A 19,400-nucleotide genomic window follows, 5' to 3' on the forward strand; every position below is an offset into this window, starting at 1 on the left:
AACACAACTTCTCTTTTTTCATGTTTACCCAATGTTCAGCAGAACCTTGTCAAGAAAGAACAAATGTCTGAAATCAACACTGTCAAACATACCAGCCTTCTTCCTGACTCCAACCAAGAGGAAAGCACGACTGGAGTCTGGGCCTGCACCCCCAGTGACTCCCTCCTGGGTGCAAGGAAAATGAAGTCGTCCATTTGAACACAGAGGGAACAACAAAGTTGTCTTCCAGAGTCAGACAGTGAGCTAAACTGGAACAAGGAACTGGTGGGAAAGGAAGATCTGAGGCTGAGACTAATTGGGCAAAGAGATTAAGAACGCTAACTGCTAAAGAAAAGAGGCAGAGAGGAGAGGGGAAAATAGGTAAGGGCTAGAAGAAGACTGATTCAAGAAGGGTTATGACCTAGGGTTGTCCAGAGAAAGAATAATGGTAGAAAAGGGAGAAGAACTCAAAAATTTTGTGAGAAAGCCATTGGTAGGGATTGAATCTGGTGGCCTGAGTCAGTGGGAACACAAGGGGTAGAAGACCAGGAACAAGTAGTGGGGAAGAACAGGAGGTCTGAAGGGTAAACATTAGGATTTCTTTGTCAAAAAGACAGGGATTAAAATTAAATGCCCGAGAAGCAGAAACAAACTGAGAATGAAAATGGAAGTGGTGTAAGAAGCTTTGGGTGGAAAAAGATGAGATTAGGACAAAGATCGCCTGGAAAGTGATTAAAATGGACAAAGTGTGTATCCCAGGGTACTGTATCCTTCCAGTGCATGACTCAGAATCCATGCTTTCAAATCTCACCATTCCACAGCTGCCAGCAAACACCTGTGAAATCCACTGACCATGTCCCATTTCCTCTCCATGAGGATCTACAGAGATGACATCCTAGTTTTGCTATCAGGTACTGCTTAAGGGTAAGTGGCAGATTTTTCTGCAGTGGATCTTAAGGTTATAAATCTGTTGATAATTCCACATAACACACAATCTTAATTTCAGTTGACTTAGCCACTTTTGTAAAGTTCTTTTAACAAAGCTGCATGTATACATCGGAAAAACTACTCAGAATTGAAATGTGACCACCTGAAGTATGAAATGAAACATCTGCTTTAGAGCAACAGTACATGGTATTTTAGAACAGGAAGAGAGGATTATGACATTTGAGTAAAGCAACATGGGTAGCCAAGGTAGCAAGCCGTAATCCTGTAAACTGGAACTTGACCAGAAGATCAAGAGTTACCACACCTTACAGAAGTTGTTGTTGTTGTGTAGCCTGTAACCACTAAATGAAACGTAATTCTTATTAATATAAAGAAAATCCAGATTAAAGTAATGTCCTAATCACTTGGAAATAATTACCAAGTTACAGATAACTCTGCAATGTATTTCTGCTTATCTTTCTTCTGACATCATGACTCAGAGCTATGCCCGTGCCTCAGAGACACAAATTATCTGGAGAATAATTAACCCACAATGCTTACAGTGCTCAGCAGGACCACACAGCCCCACGGGGTTTAACAGCACTCCACCCAGATGCAGCAGCCTGCACAGACACATTACTTTGAGATCCAAGCTCTAAATCAGCCGCTGAATAGTGACAAGTATCAGCACAGCAATGTATCCCCTCTGGCAAAAGTGTTCTGGCAGCCCTCAAAGCAAATAAAAAGCAAATTCAAGAGACAACAAAACTAAATTATAAAGCCACATACTCAGCAGGCTCAGTGCATTTAAAGGGATACTGCCCAATGCTTTTTTTATTTTTTATTTTTTTATTTTTTTTAAGTTTCTTCGGGGAAAGGTATTTTTTGACATGAGCAGAATGATATGTTTTTAAAGTGTTACCGGTCCTTTTTTTTTTTTTTTTTTTCTTTTTAATATCAACATTGTCTCTAACTGCTTGGAGTCCAAATGACTAAGTGGCCACATAAATAAAAGCATCTTACAATAGAAGCCCCAAAATGACTACTCTAGAGTGACAATTTCAGCTCAGAGAAATGGAAAAAACAAAAAATGTAAATTCATTTTTTTTATTATTTGAGATTTTCTGCAACAGTAATTTTTAAGTGACAGTGTCCCTTTAAGTAAAGATTATTTTGCTTTTTTTAAAGCCACCATCAGTGATTTTGCTGGGACTGCTGTCTCTAATGAGGCATTGGGAGAAGAAGGATGGGGAGGAGGGAAAGGTCTAGTGGAAATAGCATTAGATGGGGAAAGGGATCTGTTAGGAATAATTCAGCATCAACCCTTTTACAGCTCCCATTTCATATTCATGTGGGTCTGGGCACACCTAGGAAGAGGATTTCAAAGCCTCTTTGTAGAAGATACCTCAGGAAAGAATGCCGGTGGGACTGAGCAGTGTAAGAAGCTTCATAGTTTGTGGAGGACTATCTCACCAAAATTACCAGCGGGGCCCAACTGGGCAACAAATCAGGTCTAATAAGAATTAAAAAAAGTCTTCCATTTTGAAACTTGATTCTAGTTGGCTTTTCTTAAACAACAAGGCAATTTTGAGTAAATCCCAACAAAGAGCTGCAAGCAGGTATTTTGTGGGTTAGCCTTCCCTTGGAGGAGGAGAAAAAATGAGAATTAAAAGCTTGGGCATGATTTCATCTGAAGGTGCAAATGCAGAAAACAGTAAAACCAGAGGGAAGACCTCCAGGGATCTATCTTGGGTCAGGTCTGGAGCATGTGGACCCTTCATCCTGCTGAGCTGGATGCAGTGCGGCCCATCAACAAAAGTACAGTTTAATCAAGCAACTTCATAGTCAGATGACAAAAGAAATGAAAGACTCTCAGATGGCAAAGCAACCTAGCAGGGTTTGCCTTCTCTTGGATCCACTGACAGATTTGTTCACTTTGTAAGAATAGATTTACGTTAACTAATTTTAATTTTCAAGAGGGACAAACGTTAAACTAGCACCATTTACAAAGCAGAAGTTATCCGCCTACTACAGGATTCAGGAAGTGGTATTAATTAAGGAAATGGAGAACCACAGTGCAGAAACTGATGACCACATTATAATTGTAACGTGAGAAAAAAAAGAGCTAAAAGTAACATTAATTAAAGAAATGAAGAATCACAGTACAGAGTGTCAATCACATTATAATCATCAAGCAAGGAAAAAAAGAGCTAAACTCTAGTATGTTTGTCACTTAAATGAAATACAAAAAATAAAATAACATAGCAAGCTTAGTAGCTGTGTAATGGTGCAAATGGAGGTGACTGGAAACAATAGATTGCACCAAAATTGACTGCAACTCTACTTGTAGATTCTCTTCCTAGCCTACAATAAGACAACCCAAGAAATACGAAATCTGTCATCTACACTGCTTCCAAAGTGCCTTGAGGATGCATTTCTTGTGAGCTCATCAAAACACTCTTTGAAAAGAGCAAAAGAGCCTCAGAAGGAGAAAAGGGAGGCAAAGGCATAAATAATCCTTTAGAGTGCTGTAGCTCTCGGGAGTTGGCCAGATCTGCCGTTCCCTTTGCATTAATATATTTTCCTGAAGATTAGGATGGTAGAATTGGACTTCTCAAAGGAGAAACAAAAGTCAGAATGGCCACTTCTAGCAGGGAAGGTGGCTGGAGTGAAAACTGTATATAAATTCTGAAATAATTATCAATATAGAAAATACAAGGAGCTTTACACATGGCTTGTGAAGTATGCCAGGACTTCCCCTCCTTGAGCTGCAAAAGGGGTTCTGCCGTTCATGTGCAAGGACTGTTTCTTCTCGATTGTGAGCCAAGGATGGGAGAAGTAGGTGAAGGGAGGGGTGGGAAGGACTGTCAGCAGGGTTAGTGTCAGCGAGAGGTTCAGCTATACATACCACCCAGATGCAAGTCGATGAGGTCACTGTAATAAGACTCTCCCCAATAGTCTATAACAAGGAATCGGTGAAGACAGAGTTATTGAGTCAGATACCCACCCTAGCCCCACACAATCAAAGCAATCTGTGAGAAAAAAAGACATACAGGCAGACAGAAACGAAGACAGAACAACAAGAAACATGCATCTATGTACGTTTGCACATATATAATACATATAAAATTACATCTTTGTCTATATACATATATGTACACACGCACATATATGTATCACAAAAATATAGTGGGAAGATGAGGAGAAAATTCCCAGCAGGCAGGCATGGATATCCATGGAGAAAAATCAAGAAGTTTACACAGACGCTTCACTCTCTCAGTCTGCACCAGCACTTGACACTGATGTTTTCCCTGTTCCTGCTGAGAAAAACAGAGCTATTCTTGTTGTTTTCGTAACTGTTTAGCTCAGCTGCAAGAAAGGTACAAGGATTGACTTCTTGGAGGTGAGTGTGAGGAGGATGTGTATGTAGAGAACACAAGTGAAAGGCACTGACTGAGTGCTGACACAAATGGCAAACGCAGAAGTGTGGCAAAAAGGGTTTCTGCTATTGCAGTACCTATGTGAGAGAAGAACATAAGAGGGTGTGAAACAGAGACAAGCCTGTCCACAGCTGCTAGAGTCAGGTACACCGTGAGTCTAGCACTGTATAATTATTCTTTGGGGAAGAGACATGGGAGTACTGAGAGCACTGTTTCTCACTGCATATGATTCACTTGATGTCAAGAGGTTGCTCTTAAATTTTTCAGTATCAAACTGTCAGTACAAGACATCTTAAAAATGAGTATCAAAGTTTGTGCTAAAGGAGAACAAGGGAGAAGAAGAAAAAGGTTCAAGAAATTTCCAAGTTTACATATTTTTCAAGGTAATAATTGAAAAGTCGTAATAATGTCCAGACAGGCGAATGCACTATAATACAAAGCAGTGTTACTTTAATAGTGAGCCCATTCCAGCTGTCTCCTGGGATTCTGCAGAAAAATGGGATACCTTTTTCCTGAGATTATCTTACTTTACCTTGGCAGTGAAATGCCACGATGCAAAAGAAAAATAAAAACAAAAAGGGAAGAAAAAAATACAAATGACAAAAGCTTGGCCCACCTTGTATATGACAAACTTGCCACCTTACATAGAGCTTCCATTTCAGATCATTCATTCTTACTACAAAAGCGACTGCCAAAGGGCGAGATCTTCAAAGATATTAGGAGAGAACAATTAAGGCAATTGAGTAATCATACAGTGTGAGATTATTTTCTGAATCAGAAACGAAATGTTAGGTTGAGCATTCACAGCTTCTTAAAGAACAGGAGGCCAGCTGCACGTTCCCTGAGGCTGAGCCAATTTAAAAAAGAAGAAAAGAAGTTATAGAGAAAGGTGCAATTACTTTGTCAAAATTAAAGTTGACAGTGACCTGCTAGCATCATCATACAGAATATTTCAGTCTGACAACAATCAGATAAGGACTGTCACTTCTGGAAATAGTACTGAACTGTTTGCTCTATTGCTAGGATCTAAACTGTAAACTCACAGGACATTGCTGTGACTATTCTGCTTGGTATAAATCACCTACTAAGGCTGATACAAAATGGATGGAAAATAAAAGCAAAATTATTCTAAGCAAACAAATCCTTACCCAGAATATCTTTTTTTGTTCTCACTAGTCTAACTGAAAGATACACTCCTATAAAGGTGGGAAAAGGTCAAGAGGTCGGAGACATGAACAATTAAGTTAATGAAAGACCTCTACACAAAAAAAACCTGAAAGATGACTAACAGGAAACATGCTGAAAGATGGTAAGAGACTTTGGAAAGTAACTCAGAGGCCTTGTTCCTCTCTTTCTACAAAAGAAAAAGAATCATTACGAAATACAAAATTGTTTCTTCAGTCAGGATTTTCAAAGATCTAGGACTAGATACAAAATGGATGGAAAATAAAAGCAAAATTATTCTAAGCAAACAAATCCTTACCCAGACTATCTTTTTTTGTTCTACTAATACTTCCAAAACTTGCTGTTTAAATGTTTAGTCAGTGAGTGATTTGTTCTCTCCCTACAGGGAGGGAAGCTGAATAACCCACTCCAAGTTAACACTGGTGGCCCTCTAAAGGACAGGAATTACTTCGACCCCATCTTGCAATCCCTGTCCTTCTGTGGGGATGGAGTATGTGCATTGGGGGGCATACTTCCCACCCTCCCCTTTCTCCCACTTGTACAAGTGTATTAAAAGGATTATTTTTTTCCCAGATAACAACATTGACCTTCCTGTTTTGTTTAGCTTTTGTTTACGCGGTTTCATTAAGAAAAACTTATCAGAGATAGGGGTATGGCACCACATCTTCACACTTCAGTACTGCTGAATGAGTGGTCACTGTTAGGTCAATACCCAGGCAACGCAGTTGAGAAGAAAATTATTCTGCCCTCCTGAATAATTAATGGTATTGGAGGCAGAAATTAATTGCACTTACAGGATGTGATGTCGCATACTTTAAACAACAAGAATTTCTGCTATTTTATTGCAAACTTACGTGAAATATGTAAGCAAGAGTGGTAAAAAATGGAGTGTATTTTTAAACTTCAGTTAAAAAAGGCTATGCTTTATATATACATACATACATATATATATATAAAATTATTTTTTTCCCCATCAAAATGTGTTTCTTGTTAATCTCAAGATATAACTAAACAATTGGAGCTTGTGAATTCTTTAAAATGGAGTTAAGCCCTCTGTAATCAAGAGTAAAGCACACATTACAGGCTTCCTGAAGAAAAGAGGTTCATTTCACAAAGAATGACCTACAATTTCATAATTTCGCTAGGAAATCCACAAATACAGAAACTCATCTAAGACTGCTTCCATTTTGGGAGAGCTGAGAGTAAGGTATTATGCAAAGGTTTAAGTCTGCAGCCTTCCATACAAAATACCAACTCTTATTCTTGATCTGAACCTTTTTTTTTGGCATTTTGAAGGATGTTCTCTCAGATTTCCAGCTTGTGCTGATATGTCCTACATGAATGCCATTTAGCAGCTGACTACTCAAGGCAGACTTCCAGACATGGAAGGAAAAGAGGAATTAGAAATAAGAAGAGGTGTTAGTAAGCACAGTAACTGGCAGGCCAGCAAATAGAGTGGGACTACAGAGAAATACACTGCATAAGGAAGGTGGCACTACCACAGAGAAAGAGTTTTTACACAAGGGTACTTCTTGAACCCACATATTAAAAACCCAGTCGGATCACAATACCACTCCAGCCATCAAGACTGTTTTCCATACTTGCAGAACTTACTTGCTTTGGTAACTATTCAGATCTGCTGCTTTAGCATGCCTTCATGGAGCAGCAAACACAACTAAACTTGGTGAAGTAATTGGAAAGGAATCTCAACACTTTTCCTTTGGTGAACCTTCACTGCTTAATCTTACACCATCTTCACAGGCATAATGGTCACTCTTAAGTCCAAGCAACAAGCCAAATCATTCTTCCAATCTGTTCCACTGTTACCACTACTGATCTCTGGTCTTTGTAATCAGGTGCATAATCCTGGGCATAATCCTATCAGATACATGCACACTGCATTTGCCTGCTGGATATTTGACTCCATGCAATTAAAGGACTCTTATTTTTCCAGATCATTACACTACTATTAGCATTACCTCAACCAAGTACTCCTCCACTCATGTTTTGCCAGATCAGGTAAAACTCATTTAGTTTAATTACAAATACAGATTACATTCATTTAACAGCTTGACATGGATACCTTTTATGTTTGCATTTCTGCTCTGCACAACTTTGTCTGAAGCAACCAGTGTGCTGGGCTGTGCAGTGAGGAAGATGTTCTGTGATGGTCCCTTGTAAGGACACTACCTTAGTAATCCAACACAATAGAGAAAGCACACACAAATTCAGTTATTTTCTTCATGTACAAATGGGGTTCTTTTACTTTGAAAGCTGTGAATTGCAGCTAGGAACCCCCTGTAATTTTCTAGCTGTAAAATCCAATAATATGTAAAAAACAGTCAGACATCCATTATTAATAATTGGAGGATTACTTCCTGAGTCTTTGGCAAAGACAAGCAAACTAAGTCTCTGCCATTAGAAAGATCCAAGGATTAGAGGAAATACAAGAACAACAAGGCCTCAGGAAGAGAAAAAAAGGGGGAATGAATTCATATTGGACTCTAATTCTAGGCTACAATGGTCCAAATGCCTCTAAAATCCAAGCACCGATGGACTACTGTACAAGCATTTGATAAAAAAAAAAACATTAAAAAGCAAACCAAGCTCTGCTGGATACCTGCTTCTCCTCGAAGGGCCTTCTCCACAGCAACCCCTCTCTCCTCTAGCTGTCTCTGCTTCTCTTCCACTTGTTCAAGCTGCCGCTGGATGATCTGTTGAGAAAAGAAATGAGTTTATCAACAGTAATTCTCCTGCTCTGTTTGCAGCACATACCCAGCACCAACTCAACTTCAGTCAAATTAGCTGTTTGAAAACCAAGTATTTGCATCCAACAACACAATGGCTTGAAAGCTAGCATCACAGTCCCTCCAGTGAGGACACCGCCATCTCTGCATCCTAGTATCTCGTTTTACAGACACCTGGATACTCACTTATTTGTTACAATTGAAATCCCCCTCCTAAATGCTAAGTGAAAGGTGTTGCCATTCAGTCAGCTGATCCCCTTCCTCAAGTTTTAAACAAAACCCATCTCCTATAAACAGTTCCAGCAGATTCTTTTGTGAATTAAAGTTTAGTTGGTAACACTTCACCTACCAGCATAATTTAGGAAAGCAGTCACTGATATTATCTGACTACAGCTCTTTCATTCAGTGAATGGTACCATATTCATCTCCAGGTAGGAAGGTCTTATGCTCTCATTTGTCGTTTTTCTTGCTGTTCAACTACCTTGACAGGTTACAACAATTTTTTCCCATGTCTGAGAGATTGCACGAAATTTTACGGAGAAAGTAGGAGCAGAGGCAACCATGTAGAACTAGAGGGAATTCTGGCTCTGGAGCCTCTTCTGACACACCCAATGGAATGTCAGGATCATGGTGCCTTCAAATAGGGTTTCCTGCCATAACAAGAAGACTGTGAGACACTACCTGAGCTCTATGTAACCTCTTGAGCTCTTCTTGCTTGGCTTGTCTGCGGGCAGCTTTCTGTACTCGTCGGGTCAGCTTAGCATTCAGTTCCTCTTCTGTGTAGGCTCTCTGGAGGAGAGGAAGGAAAAACAGCAGACTTTATTTCCATGCCCAGAGCTAATGGGGGAGGGAAAATGATTTTCTTTTCCAAAACCGCAGAAGGGAGGTGTTCTGTCTTTGTCATAGCTGTGTCATAAGTCAAGCTTCTGTAGGCAAAGGTGTTCACGGTGCAGTGAGCAACAATTTCAGGGTCAAATCAGGAGTGAAAAAGCACATAAGCCAATTGCAAAGCTGTGATTTTATATGATGTCCCATTTCAGTCTTCTGTTGTTATGTGCAACCTCTCCACAATGATCAAATCCATATTTAACCTATTTCTGAACAGATTTAACCAAATGGACTTAATTAAGTCAATGAGTACCTAATAAGGGGGTCACCTTGATTTCATTTTAGAAAATAAAGACATGTCTACATGAACAGTTACAGCAGAATAAACTAAGAGATTAATATAGACACGTGTGGTTATATTGGTATTCTGCTCTCTTCATAGAAACCATTTTATTCTGGATATAAAATATCTGTATTTGGAAGTTACACTGATATAACTGGTAATGATTACCTGTGTAAATTTGTGCAATTTTCCTCTGAATCAAGAAGGCAAAAAGACATTTGAAAGCAGAATGGTGTTCTGGTGTGAGAGGGAAAATCCCATCTCAAGAACAATGCCACAAAACTGTCTGGTATAAAACAGATCAACCAACACCTTAACTAAAACTAGACTATTATATAGCACCAGAAGTAATCCAAAATGAGAAAGGCTAAAATGAGATAGAAAGATACTCCTCCTTTTCTCCCAAGTGAACTGGTTTGAAAAATATCTAAGTCTAAATTTTTGATTGTACTGAAATGAAGTTTAGTATCTTTTCAGGTATACTAGTCAGTTTGTTGTAATCTAGGTGTGCTTCCTCTCGTCACCTTTAGAGAGTCAAAGAAACTCCACAATTGCATTAAATGAACTACAGGGAAGAGAAGAAATCTCTTCCTACATACATGCATGTAGCCTTTATGAGATAGCTGACCACAGATGTCTTCCACTTCTGGAAATATCTTCCACACTGATAGTTAAGTTTAAGGACAAAACATTAATACAGGCCCACCATGAAATTTCCTTTGTCTAGTTATTGTACTGCCGTGCTGACCACACTATCTGTGTTTTATCGTTCTCAGTGAGCACAGGTTTATATGGTTGGACCATAGCTCTACTAAAAACTCCTCAAATTGATGATCAGCAAGCACCATTATTAAAGCTCCAAGAAGTCAACACTTTGCTGGAAAGTTAGAGACAGCATGACTTTCCTATCCTACTTAATGCTGTTGTGACTATCAATAAGGCCAATAATGACTTCAGAAAGCAGCAACATTTCTAAAACAGAAATGCAACTTCTATCTTGATTTTAGCTTGATACAGAATTTCACTGAGATTTAATGAACTCAAATATTTTGAACAATAATTTTGAAAGAAGGAGTGACAATCCACTACTATGTTCTAAGTATATAAAAAATAATATATATATTTAACTCCCTACCAACCCCATTTGTTCTGAAGCTCAAAGATCATCCACATTTCTCTGTACCGTGGTGCATTGCTGGGCACTAATAGTGGCATGCATTCTAACATGTCAGACAGTTTGGAGCTCAATGCATTTTTGGTAGACAACCTCTACACAGATTTTGCTGCCCATGTCTGCTAACATCTCACGCATGCACAATCAATGTTGTGATGTTAGTGTACATGTGATGGGTAGCTACATATTCAATGGGTTAATATAGGGATATACATGCAACAATGGCCAACTACTGGGAATGGAGACACTACCTTTGACGAATATGATCTCTTGAATGCCAAGGCGTGTGGTACATAAATCGACTTTAAAGGGGGAATGGTAAAGGAAAAAATAAAAAACATACAAAATGAAGCAAAATCAGTTCAACATTGAAAATAGATGCATAGTAAAAAAATGAAGCTGTTTTTAAATGCAACACAGAATTGTGCAAATGCTGAACATGGCCCAGTCTGATTTAGCACAACAAAACCGTTGTGCACAAAATCAAGTTTCTAGCACTCTCCCGAAGGCAATTAGCTTTGGCAGCCTCTTTCAAGATACAATCAACCTGGAAAAACTTTTTTTCTAGAGGAATTCTTTGGCCTTTATCCACCTATGGATTTAATATCCACTCGGGCATTAAGTATACATACACATACAAAATTTTGCCTTATAATATGGAATAATGTCTTGTTTGCTGGGGCATGTTTGGTCCGAGTTTGCTAAGCCAATCACATATTACTCTGTCACACAACTCTCCATATATACACTGTTTTACAACCTTTCATGGAGATTGTGTCTATTTCATGGTTTTAAATAATTTCGACTCCATCAAAATAATCATTTGCATTTAAATAATGACATAACCTTCCTCTCTACTTTGTGACTGGAGAAACACCAGATAGGCTCAGAGTGAGTTACCTGTCATCTCCCTGTTTAAAAAGAGAACCTCCAGAGAACCTAAGGAGCTAAAATTAGGAGAAGAGAAAAAAAAAAAAAAGATGCGATATTCATGAGAGAGGGGAAGGGAGAGGAGAGGAGAGGAGAGGAGAGGAGAGGAGAGGAGAGGAGAGGAGAGGAGAGGAGAGGAGAGGACCATTGCCTTCCCTCCTCAAGAATATTCTAGGTTAAGGTGTACCTGAAAATAAGGCAAGTAAACTACCTAGAGTCTTTAAGAGAGGGAAATTTGTCTTGTGTCATGAAGTACAGAGGGCATTATGCCATTCTGGGCAAACAGTCAGCATTTTGCATTTTCACATTTAATTAACTAAAAACAACCACAAACGAAAAGCCATAGAACAACTTATGCACATAAGCAACCATCAGTAAAAAGCAAACTACCTGTGAGTAAAACATGTCTGATCACAACACCACAACTGTAGAGGAACAGTGACAAACACGCACAACGACACACCCATACACAAGGAACCCACAGGGTATTCACAGTAGGAATTCTTTACAAGATGCTTCTCTTGAAAGACATTACACTGAACAGCACGGAAGAAATTTGCTGCTGATCACAAAGAACAGAATACACAGAGCAAGCCATCTAGGAAGCAAGCTCACTACAATTACTGAAAAAGCAGCACAAGTAAAATTTCAGATTAGAGAAGGGGTTCACATAAAAGTTAAGTGCCATATAGGAAGTAAACTTTTACCCATAGTAAGTAGCTTGTAATTTAAAACACATAACATTCCCACCCCAAATCAGTACAAACCCAGTTTCGTCAGTCCCAAAGTTCAGTTACATTTCTTTTGACAGCAACACATTCCATGTTTGCATCTATGTTTCACATCCTTGGACAGGATGCAATAAAATTAGGTAAGTGGAATTCTCTGATTTGTTTCCTCTAAACAAATCCATTCTCAAAAACTATTCCTTTAGAAAACAGGCAGATGCTGAGCCAAAGAAATTCTTAATATAAGCTCAGCAACAGCAAACAGGAGAAAATGAGATGTTACCAAGATACCTTTGGAAAACTGGTGAGATATTTTGAGTGTTAGGATTCCAGCCATCTGCCACTGTCACCTATCCCCACAAAGCTTAGTGACCGTATCTTCTTCTGCTAATGTCATTTTAAATGAAAGTAGCTCAGCATAGAAAAGACAAACGTACAAAAAAAAACCAACAACCATGGGCTATCAAGGCATACTCAAGTCTGAAAATAGACATGGACCTTATTTAAGGCCTGCTTCCTCCTGAAGGAGCACACAAGGTAGAACAGTAACTCCGTAACTCTTATCTGAACCCCTGTATTGCATATCTGTCCTCTGCTAACCACAGGTACCTCGTTCTTCTGCATCTCTTGGAAGATGCAGAATTTCTCATGAAACACCTTGAGGGCATGCAAGAAGGAATGAAAGGGGAAGAGAAAAAGAGGAATAAAATAAAAATAAAATAATCTTCTTCTCAGAAGAGATCTACATCAACTAGGAAGAGAAACTGAAAGAGAGGTAAGTAAATGCAAAGAAATTCTTACTTTTCATCAAGTCCTTCTACCAGCCTTATATATATACAGAAATGCAGGACTAGATCAAAGGTTTGAGACAGGAGGTACAGACCACTGTGTCTGGGACACTACCCTCTGAGATAATCTCTTCCTGAGTTATTTAATATATGGACCAGGCTCCATTGAGAAAGGACAGGAAGAATTCATTTTTCATTCTTTAGTACCAGGAGGGCCAGTGGAATCTCTACTTATTCTTTATACCTTGCAAAGTCTGTCTTGCAGAGCTTAGACGCCAGTAACAATGAACGAAGCAGAGCATATCCTTACATTTTCCACCAGCAGTGGAACAGTGCCATCCAAAATTGAAATAAGTAACTTAAAAGCATCTAACTTTGGCACTTAGTTCTCACCACACATTTTTTAAACACTGCAAATAAACTAAAAGTATTTTTCTTTCTGCGATTTACAAAAGCGCACTGGTATCTAGTCTGTTTTATCCAATAACTTAATTAAAGTACCACTTAAAGTGAAACTATTTTAGATGTTGATATGTCTTACACCATTGTACTACTGCATTAGCTTGGGGAAGTTTGCTCAGGAACAAGAAGTTTCCAGAAGAAGCAGAGTTCACACCAGACTACATGGAATGAAAATACCATGCTAAGGCTAACCACTATATACTGGGATTTCAAAAGGGATCACTGTGTATTTTGTCCTTACATTTGTTTTCTTTATAACAGACACAAAGAAATACTCAGCAACTACCAAGAAATCCTCAAACAAAACAAGGTCAAAGTAGGAGTGACAACTGATGGCTCATCTCTCCTTCAAGAATAAGAAGGTATAATATTCTTTGCCTAGGAAAAATATGTAGACCTGCACGAGTCACAAATTGCAAACTACAGCTTACCTTTCAGTTGACAATCTGTCTTGACTGTGCTCTTGAGGCATAAAAAAGTATACTGCTGCCTGTAGTTTGCCTGGAATTCTACCTCATCAGTGTAATAAAAAGGCTGGTGAAACAAAGTGCTTCAGTCGGACCCTTACAACAGTGAGGACTACCTTTTTGCAGTAACATAAGAGTGAGTGAAATTTGCTCTTCTGACATTAAACTCTTGTTTTCTGTAGATTATTGACATGATCATTACAGAGACAAAATTCACTATTCAGACTGTGATATTCAATTGTAAAACAACCTAAGTGAGATAACAGACCCTTCATATTATAACAATAGAAAGTAGCTTGTAATTGTGAAGTAAGTGAAACAAATCGTTGGTCAGCTTCCAGGAAAGCCTGTTCCACAGAAGAAACAGTAACAATGACAAAAAGCATCACCTAAACTCCTGCCATGGGTCTGAGTCTCTGATCTGTATGATACAAGATCCGCTTACCTCTCGCTTAGATTTCTGGGAGGAGCGTTCCAGAACATCATCACTGGAGAGGTCAGAGTCCTCTGAGAAACTCAGGTGTCGACGGAGCTGCAAATCTGAGAAGACAGGAATAAGAAGGGGAAGTTAGAAAAATAGTAGCTACAAGAGTGCATTTCCCTCTGTAAGCACTTCAGATCCCAGCTGGCAAGCTGCTTGAACTTCAAAATTACAGTTGTTTATGCCAGTTTTAGCTGTGCTGCCTGGGATTACATGGTCAGCACAGAAGCACTGTTCCACAAAATGATGGTCACTAGTCAGAAGCTTAAATCTGAGTGTGCATCACTTTCTGCAAACAATACTAGAAGCCATGGTCATGATTCTTCCTTTCTGCTGCTTCAATGCTCTAATGAAACATACAGCACTTGGTGACAGCAGCAAGCACCATTCTGGCTTTTTGTACAAGGCCAAAGAAATGTAACGTTTGCTTTTGATTATGTTTACAGCTAACTTATTTATCATATCACAACTTGGCACTAAACATCCCTGACTGTACATAATGGCATATGAGAGATTTACATGAGGCTGCAGAATCTGCACGTTTAGGTGAGCAAACAGTTGTCAGATCACCAAGAACACAGCAGTGACTGCATCTCTGCAGTCTTCTGTATCCACAGAACCAGGTTGAAAGAAACAGAACATCCATGGAAAAGATGAGGATCAGATATAAAACAAAGATCTAACATCACAAACACCTGACTCCAGTAAATAGTGCTTATTTCTCAAATCAGCATAAGGCAGAACCTGGATGTGCCTTGTACATATTAAGAGTGAAGCTTCTATTTAAGGATCCTTTTAATTCCGTAAATATGCAGACACACAATTCCAGTTGCTGCTACTTATCCTGATCTTCACCTCTAACAATGAGGAGAGGTGCCATTCAACACAATATCATGATGACAAATTTACTTTCAAGGATACACAGCTGTATCACGTATCTATTGTACCTGCAGCTGTAATCAACGGAGATGCTTTGTGCTTGCCAGAGTCCACAGTAGCACTACTTGAGGGAGTACTTGGGCAGGATTTGTCATCAGCTTTCTTCTTCTTGTCTTTCTTATACCCAGAAAAAACAGACTTCCATAATGACCTGGACTTTGTTGTTTCCTCTGTCCCACCACTAGATTTGTCAGAAAGCCTGCTGTCATTTTTGGATTTCTTCTCCTTTTTGTTCTTACGAGGGGAGAAAAGAGAAGTTCTTTTCTTACTCTTCCCACTGGAGCCCTCTGAAGAGGTGACAGATCCTTCAGGTCCAGCCACATCAGCAGCAGGAGTGGAGAACTTCTCACTAGCAGCATCATGCTTTAGTGTGGACCCCTCTGCTATTTTCAATGCCAAGTGCTTTGGAGAGTCATGAAACAAGTCTTTGGTCTTCAAAGGCACAGAAGATGCTTTTCGTGCCCTTGTGGCTCCAGCAGCTGCAGCTGCAGCCATCTCCATATCTTTCATCTTACATAACTGTTTAGCCATGGCATCACGTAGTACTTGGCTCTTGACAGACTTCTCTCTGGCTCTCATCCTTTCTTCAGCAAGCTCCTTGGCCTCTGCAGAAATTTCAGGCAACACTCTCTTCTTTTGGTTAACCCCTCCCTCCATAGAGGGTGGACCACCATTTTCCTTGACCAAGGGCAAAACAAGTGGTTTCTCTGGCCGTGGCCTACTGGTAGGAGGTGTAAAGAACTTCTCATGAAGGCTTGAGTCCTCCGTCCTGTCATCATATGTGTCCTCCACATCATCAGCAAATGGAATCTCATCCACACTCTCTGCAAAAGACTTTCGCACGTCATCTTTTTTGGCCTGCGTTGGTTCTTTGACAGCAGAGGTTGGCTCATGGCGTGGAGGAACGGGAGGCGTTGATGCTGGTGTTGGAGGTGACTTGGATTCAATCTCATTCTGCCAAAGCGCTTGATACCTTTTTCTACGCAAAGTAGCTGGTTCTTCATCTTGAGGAGGTGGTGGGGGGGGACTTGATGGAGGAGTAAGCATAGTAGAGTCAGAAGTGTTGAAGCTCTGACTAGCCAAAGTTCTCATGTTAGATGAACTCTCCTGAAGGCCAAGTCCTGAACTGCTGGATACATCTCTCTTAACTTCATGGGAACTCCTCAGTTCTTTTTCTGATGGAGATTTTGGAGTGAGCAGAGAAATTTGCTCATTTTCTAACTTGGATAGTCCCTGCCTTCTTGGGGCAGGCTGTGGCTTCACAAGATGCATCCTTTCATCCCCTGTGATACTCTCACTGTTAAAAGTCTTCAGAGGAGTCGTCTCAAGGGCAGATATAGGAAAGCTTGATTCTGAACGTTTGTTTCTGTCTACTGGGGTCAGTCCTAAGCTCCTCCGGATTTCAGCACTCTTCATCCAGAACTCTTCTACGAGGTTACTACGTTTCAGAGTTTCTTCTGCAGAGGTAGGGCTCCCCAGTTTCTCCACCTCACTATCCTGGTTCCTGAGGACCAGTTTAGCTAGAGGAGTAGAAGTTAAGGCTGGGCCAGGCTGGAAACATACTGGAGGCTCCACTGGGGATGGAATGGATGTCTCAGCAGAAGGCAGAGGCTGTGAACAGATAGGCTTTTGAGAAGATGTTGGAGATGAAGCCAATTTTGGTGCTGCTGGCTGAGATTCTGCTGGAGATGTAGGTGCAGTAGTTTCTGGTGATGCAACCGGCTGAGATAACACTGGAGAAAGTGGCACAGAAGGGCTTTTAGCTTTCCTGTCTTTGGGAATTTCATCCTTTGGTCCTTCCTCAAGAAGGAAAAGCTCAGGGAAAAAGCGTGCCTCTGGAGACTTTATTGCAGCCAGGGGATCTTTTACATCCTAATAAATAAAATGTAATATAATTTAATAAAATATTAGTAGTCACTGGTCACATTAGAATGCTGCTACATTTTTTACTGCTTATCCACCCAAGTATTAAAATTTGGAAAAAAAAAAAGAAAGCACAAATCACATCTTCCTCCCAGGCCTTCAATGTTGCTTAGGATTCCTTCTCAGATGCAGACGTCCAATTGTATAACTATTCTTTATACAACAATTGTTGTGTACACAACAATAAGACAAATTTAACTTTTGGAACAAAAAGAATGCTAAATTCCAGAAATCTATTTCTATCTTTTCCCACTCTCTTTTTCAATATCCAACTCTGCATATATTAGGAGTCCCTCATCTCAGACAGATTTCATTCAAGACTCTCAAGCTCTCATCAACACAGCACTTTCTGCTGGCTTGCATCCACTGCAGCTGCAACTTTTTTTTTAAAGCAAGGGGTGCTTTAAGAGCAAATTAGGCAAACTGCCATATTACTCAGTAGTATAAATTCTTTGTTTTAATATCTAACCTTTCAGCAAGAGATTTCTCTTACTGAGTTCTTATATTATCTTTCCACTGGTATCTTTTGCACCAGCTTTCTTCTAAAAGCAGGAAGTTTAGTTCAATTGTCACAAGACCACTAGAGAATGAACTGGTCTGTGTGCTCCTATGACATGTTAAGCATTTAGGTCTTTAAGTACTGCATTTGGATATTATCCCAATGCAAAGTATAACTGTCTAACAGAATCATTGGATTGGTCTGAAAAAATAATCACCCTCCATTTTAATAGACAATGTTGTCAACAATTGCTGTCAGCAAACTAGCCTTATCCCATCATCTGTCCATTGTGCAAGTAAAATGGTTTATAACAAAACTCTCTAGGAAAGTCAAATCATTAAGCAATTCTTCACAAACACTGGAGATAAATGTTTGAAATAAACATCTTAAGGGTCATGGACTTTCTGTTCTTGCACCCTATTAGCTGGAAACACCACAGTAAGCTTGCATGCTGACTTCAGGGCTAACAGTACAACGTTAAATAACTCAGCTTCCTTCAGCTGAACTAAATTGTTACCCTGGAAAAAGTAAACACTTGGTTACTATGGAATAAGTAATACAAATAAGATTAGTACAGAATCTGGTTTTGGTACAGAAAGGATACCCAAACCAGGACAACCAAGAAATAGCTCACTGATGACTCCCATTATGCATTATATGCAATATACTTCTTGTTAACTGCGCATTGAAATGAAAATATCCTCTTTAATTCTTTTCGTATTTTGTGATGGGAACTTGGGTGACTGTGACAGAGCCTCTACACACTAAAAGTAGGAAAGAAAGACAGTACATTATTTTTAAAGCCTACATAAAGTGAAATTTCAAGAACACCGATTATAGAGACTAAAAAGAAGAAAAGAGCATGACGGTCAGTTCTCAATAGTTTGTCCAACAAACAGTTCTATAGAACTGTTCTAAGTAGAAAACTTAACCAATTCCCCTTCTTACCTCTGCTTGTTCTGCTTTGAGACTATCAGCTGGAGACAGAGGAAGAACAATGTCATTAGTTGACTGGCTAGGAGCGGACGGCTTGCATGGATCTACAGAAAGCAAAAATATGTTTAAGAAAACAAATGAGACTGCTGTATTCTGAATTTTTAATGTTACATGCAGCAAGTAGTGACAAATTCCACGTCTTACAAATTCTAGGTTAGACATCTGGAACCTCACCAAAATTTTGTACATGTACAAAGCAGTAAAAAATTTTATATAAAAGATTCTACAAGAAGCAGCAATTAGATGGGCTCTCACTCTTTCCAAAGCTGTAATCAATGGACTTGTAACACTCTTCGTAAAACATTAACGCAGGCACATACCTTGCACTGAGAGCAGTGAGTTGGTTCAAATCCAAGAGATTTAAAATATTAAATAAATGTATAGACTATCCAGAAGGCAATTACAATCATTCAAACACTGGTGGGAAAGCTATTACCTTCTGCCACGCTGCAAGAAGCATCTTCTGCTCCTTCTTCATCTTCAGAAACTGTTAGTCTTGGCTCTTCTGTGCTACCTCGATGTAAGCGAAACTCGGCTTCTGCATCAGATGGGATGTCATCTGGT

General features: G+C 39.5%; 1 protein-coding gene across 1 annotated transcript in view; it reads right to left on the reverse strand.

Moving 5' to 3' along the window:
- Positions 1-19,400, reverse strand: part of LOC104912086 (F-actin-monooxygenase MICAL3-like) — a 39,420-nt gene that overhangs the window by 9,730 nt on the left and 10,290 nt on the right. The window contains exons 6-13 of the mRNA XM_019616249.1: positions 19,273-19,395; positions 18,789-18,880; positions 15,427-17,290; positions 14,444-14,538; positions 10,875-10,925; positions 8,960-9,067; positions 8,152-8,245; positions 3,815-3,865 (exon numbers count right to left, since the gene is read on the reverse strand). Coding sequence (XP_019471794.1) covers positions 3,815-3,865; positions 8,152-8,245; positions 8,960-9,067; positions 10,875-10,925; positions 14,444-14,538; positions 15,427-17,290; positions 18,789-18,880; positions 19,273-19,395 — 2,478 coding nt within the window. The remainder of the gene's footprint in view (positions 1-3,814; positions 3,866-8,151; positions 8,246-8,959; positions 9,068-10,874; positions 10,926-14,443; positions 14,539-15,426; positions 17,291-18,788; positions 18,881-19,272; positions 19,396-19,400) is intronic.

Source organism: Meleagris gallopavo, chromosome 1 (assembly GCF_000146605.3).
Source record: "Meleagris gallopavo isolate NT-WF06-2002-E0010 breed Aviagen turkey brand Nicholas breeding stock chromosome 1, Turkey_5.1, whole genome shotgun sequence".
NCBI classification, from domain to species: domain Eukaryota; kingdom Metazoa; phylum Chordata; class Aves; order Galliformes; family Phasianidae; genus Meleagris; species Meleagris gallopavo.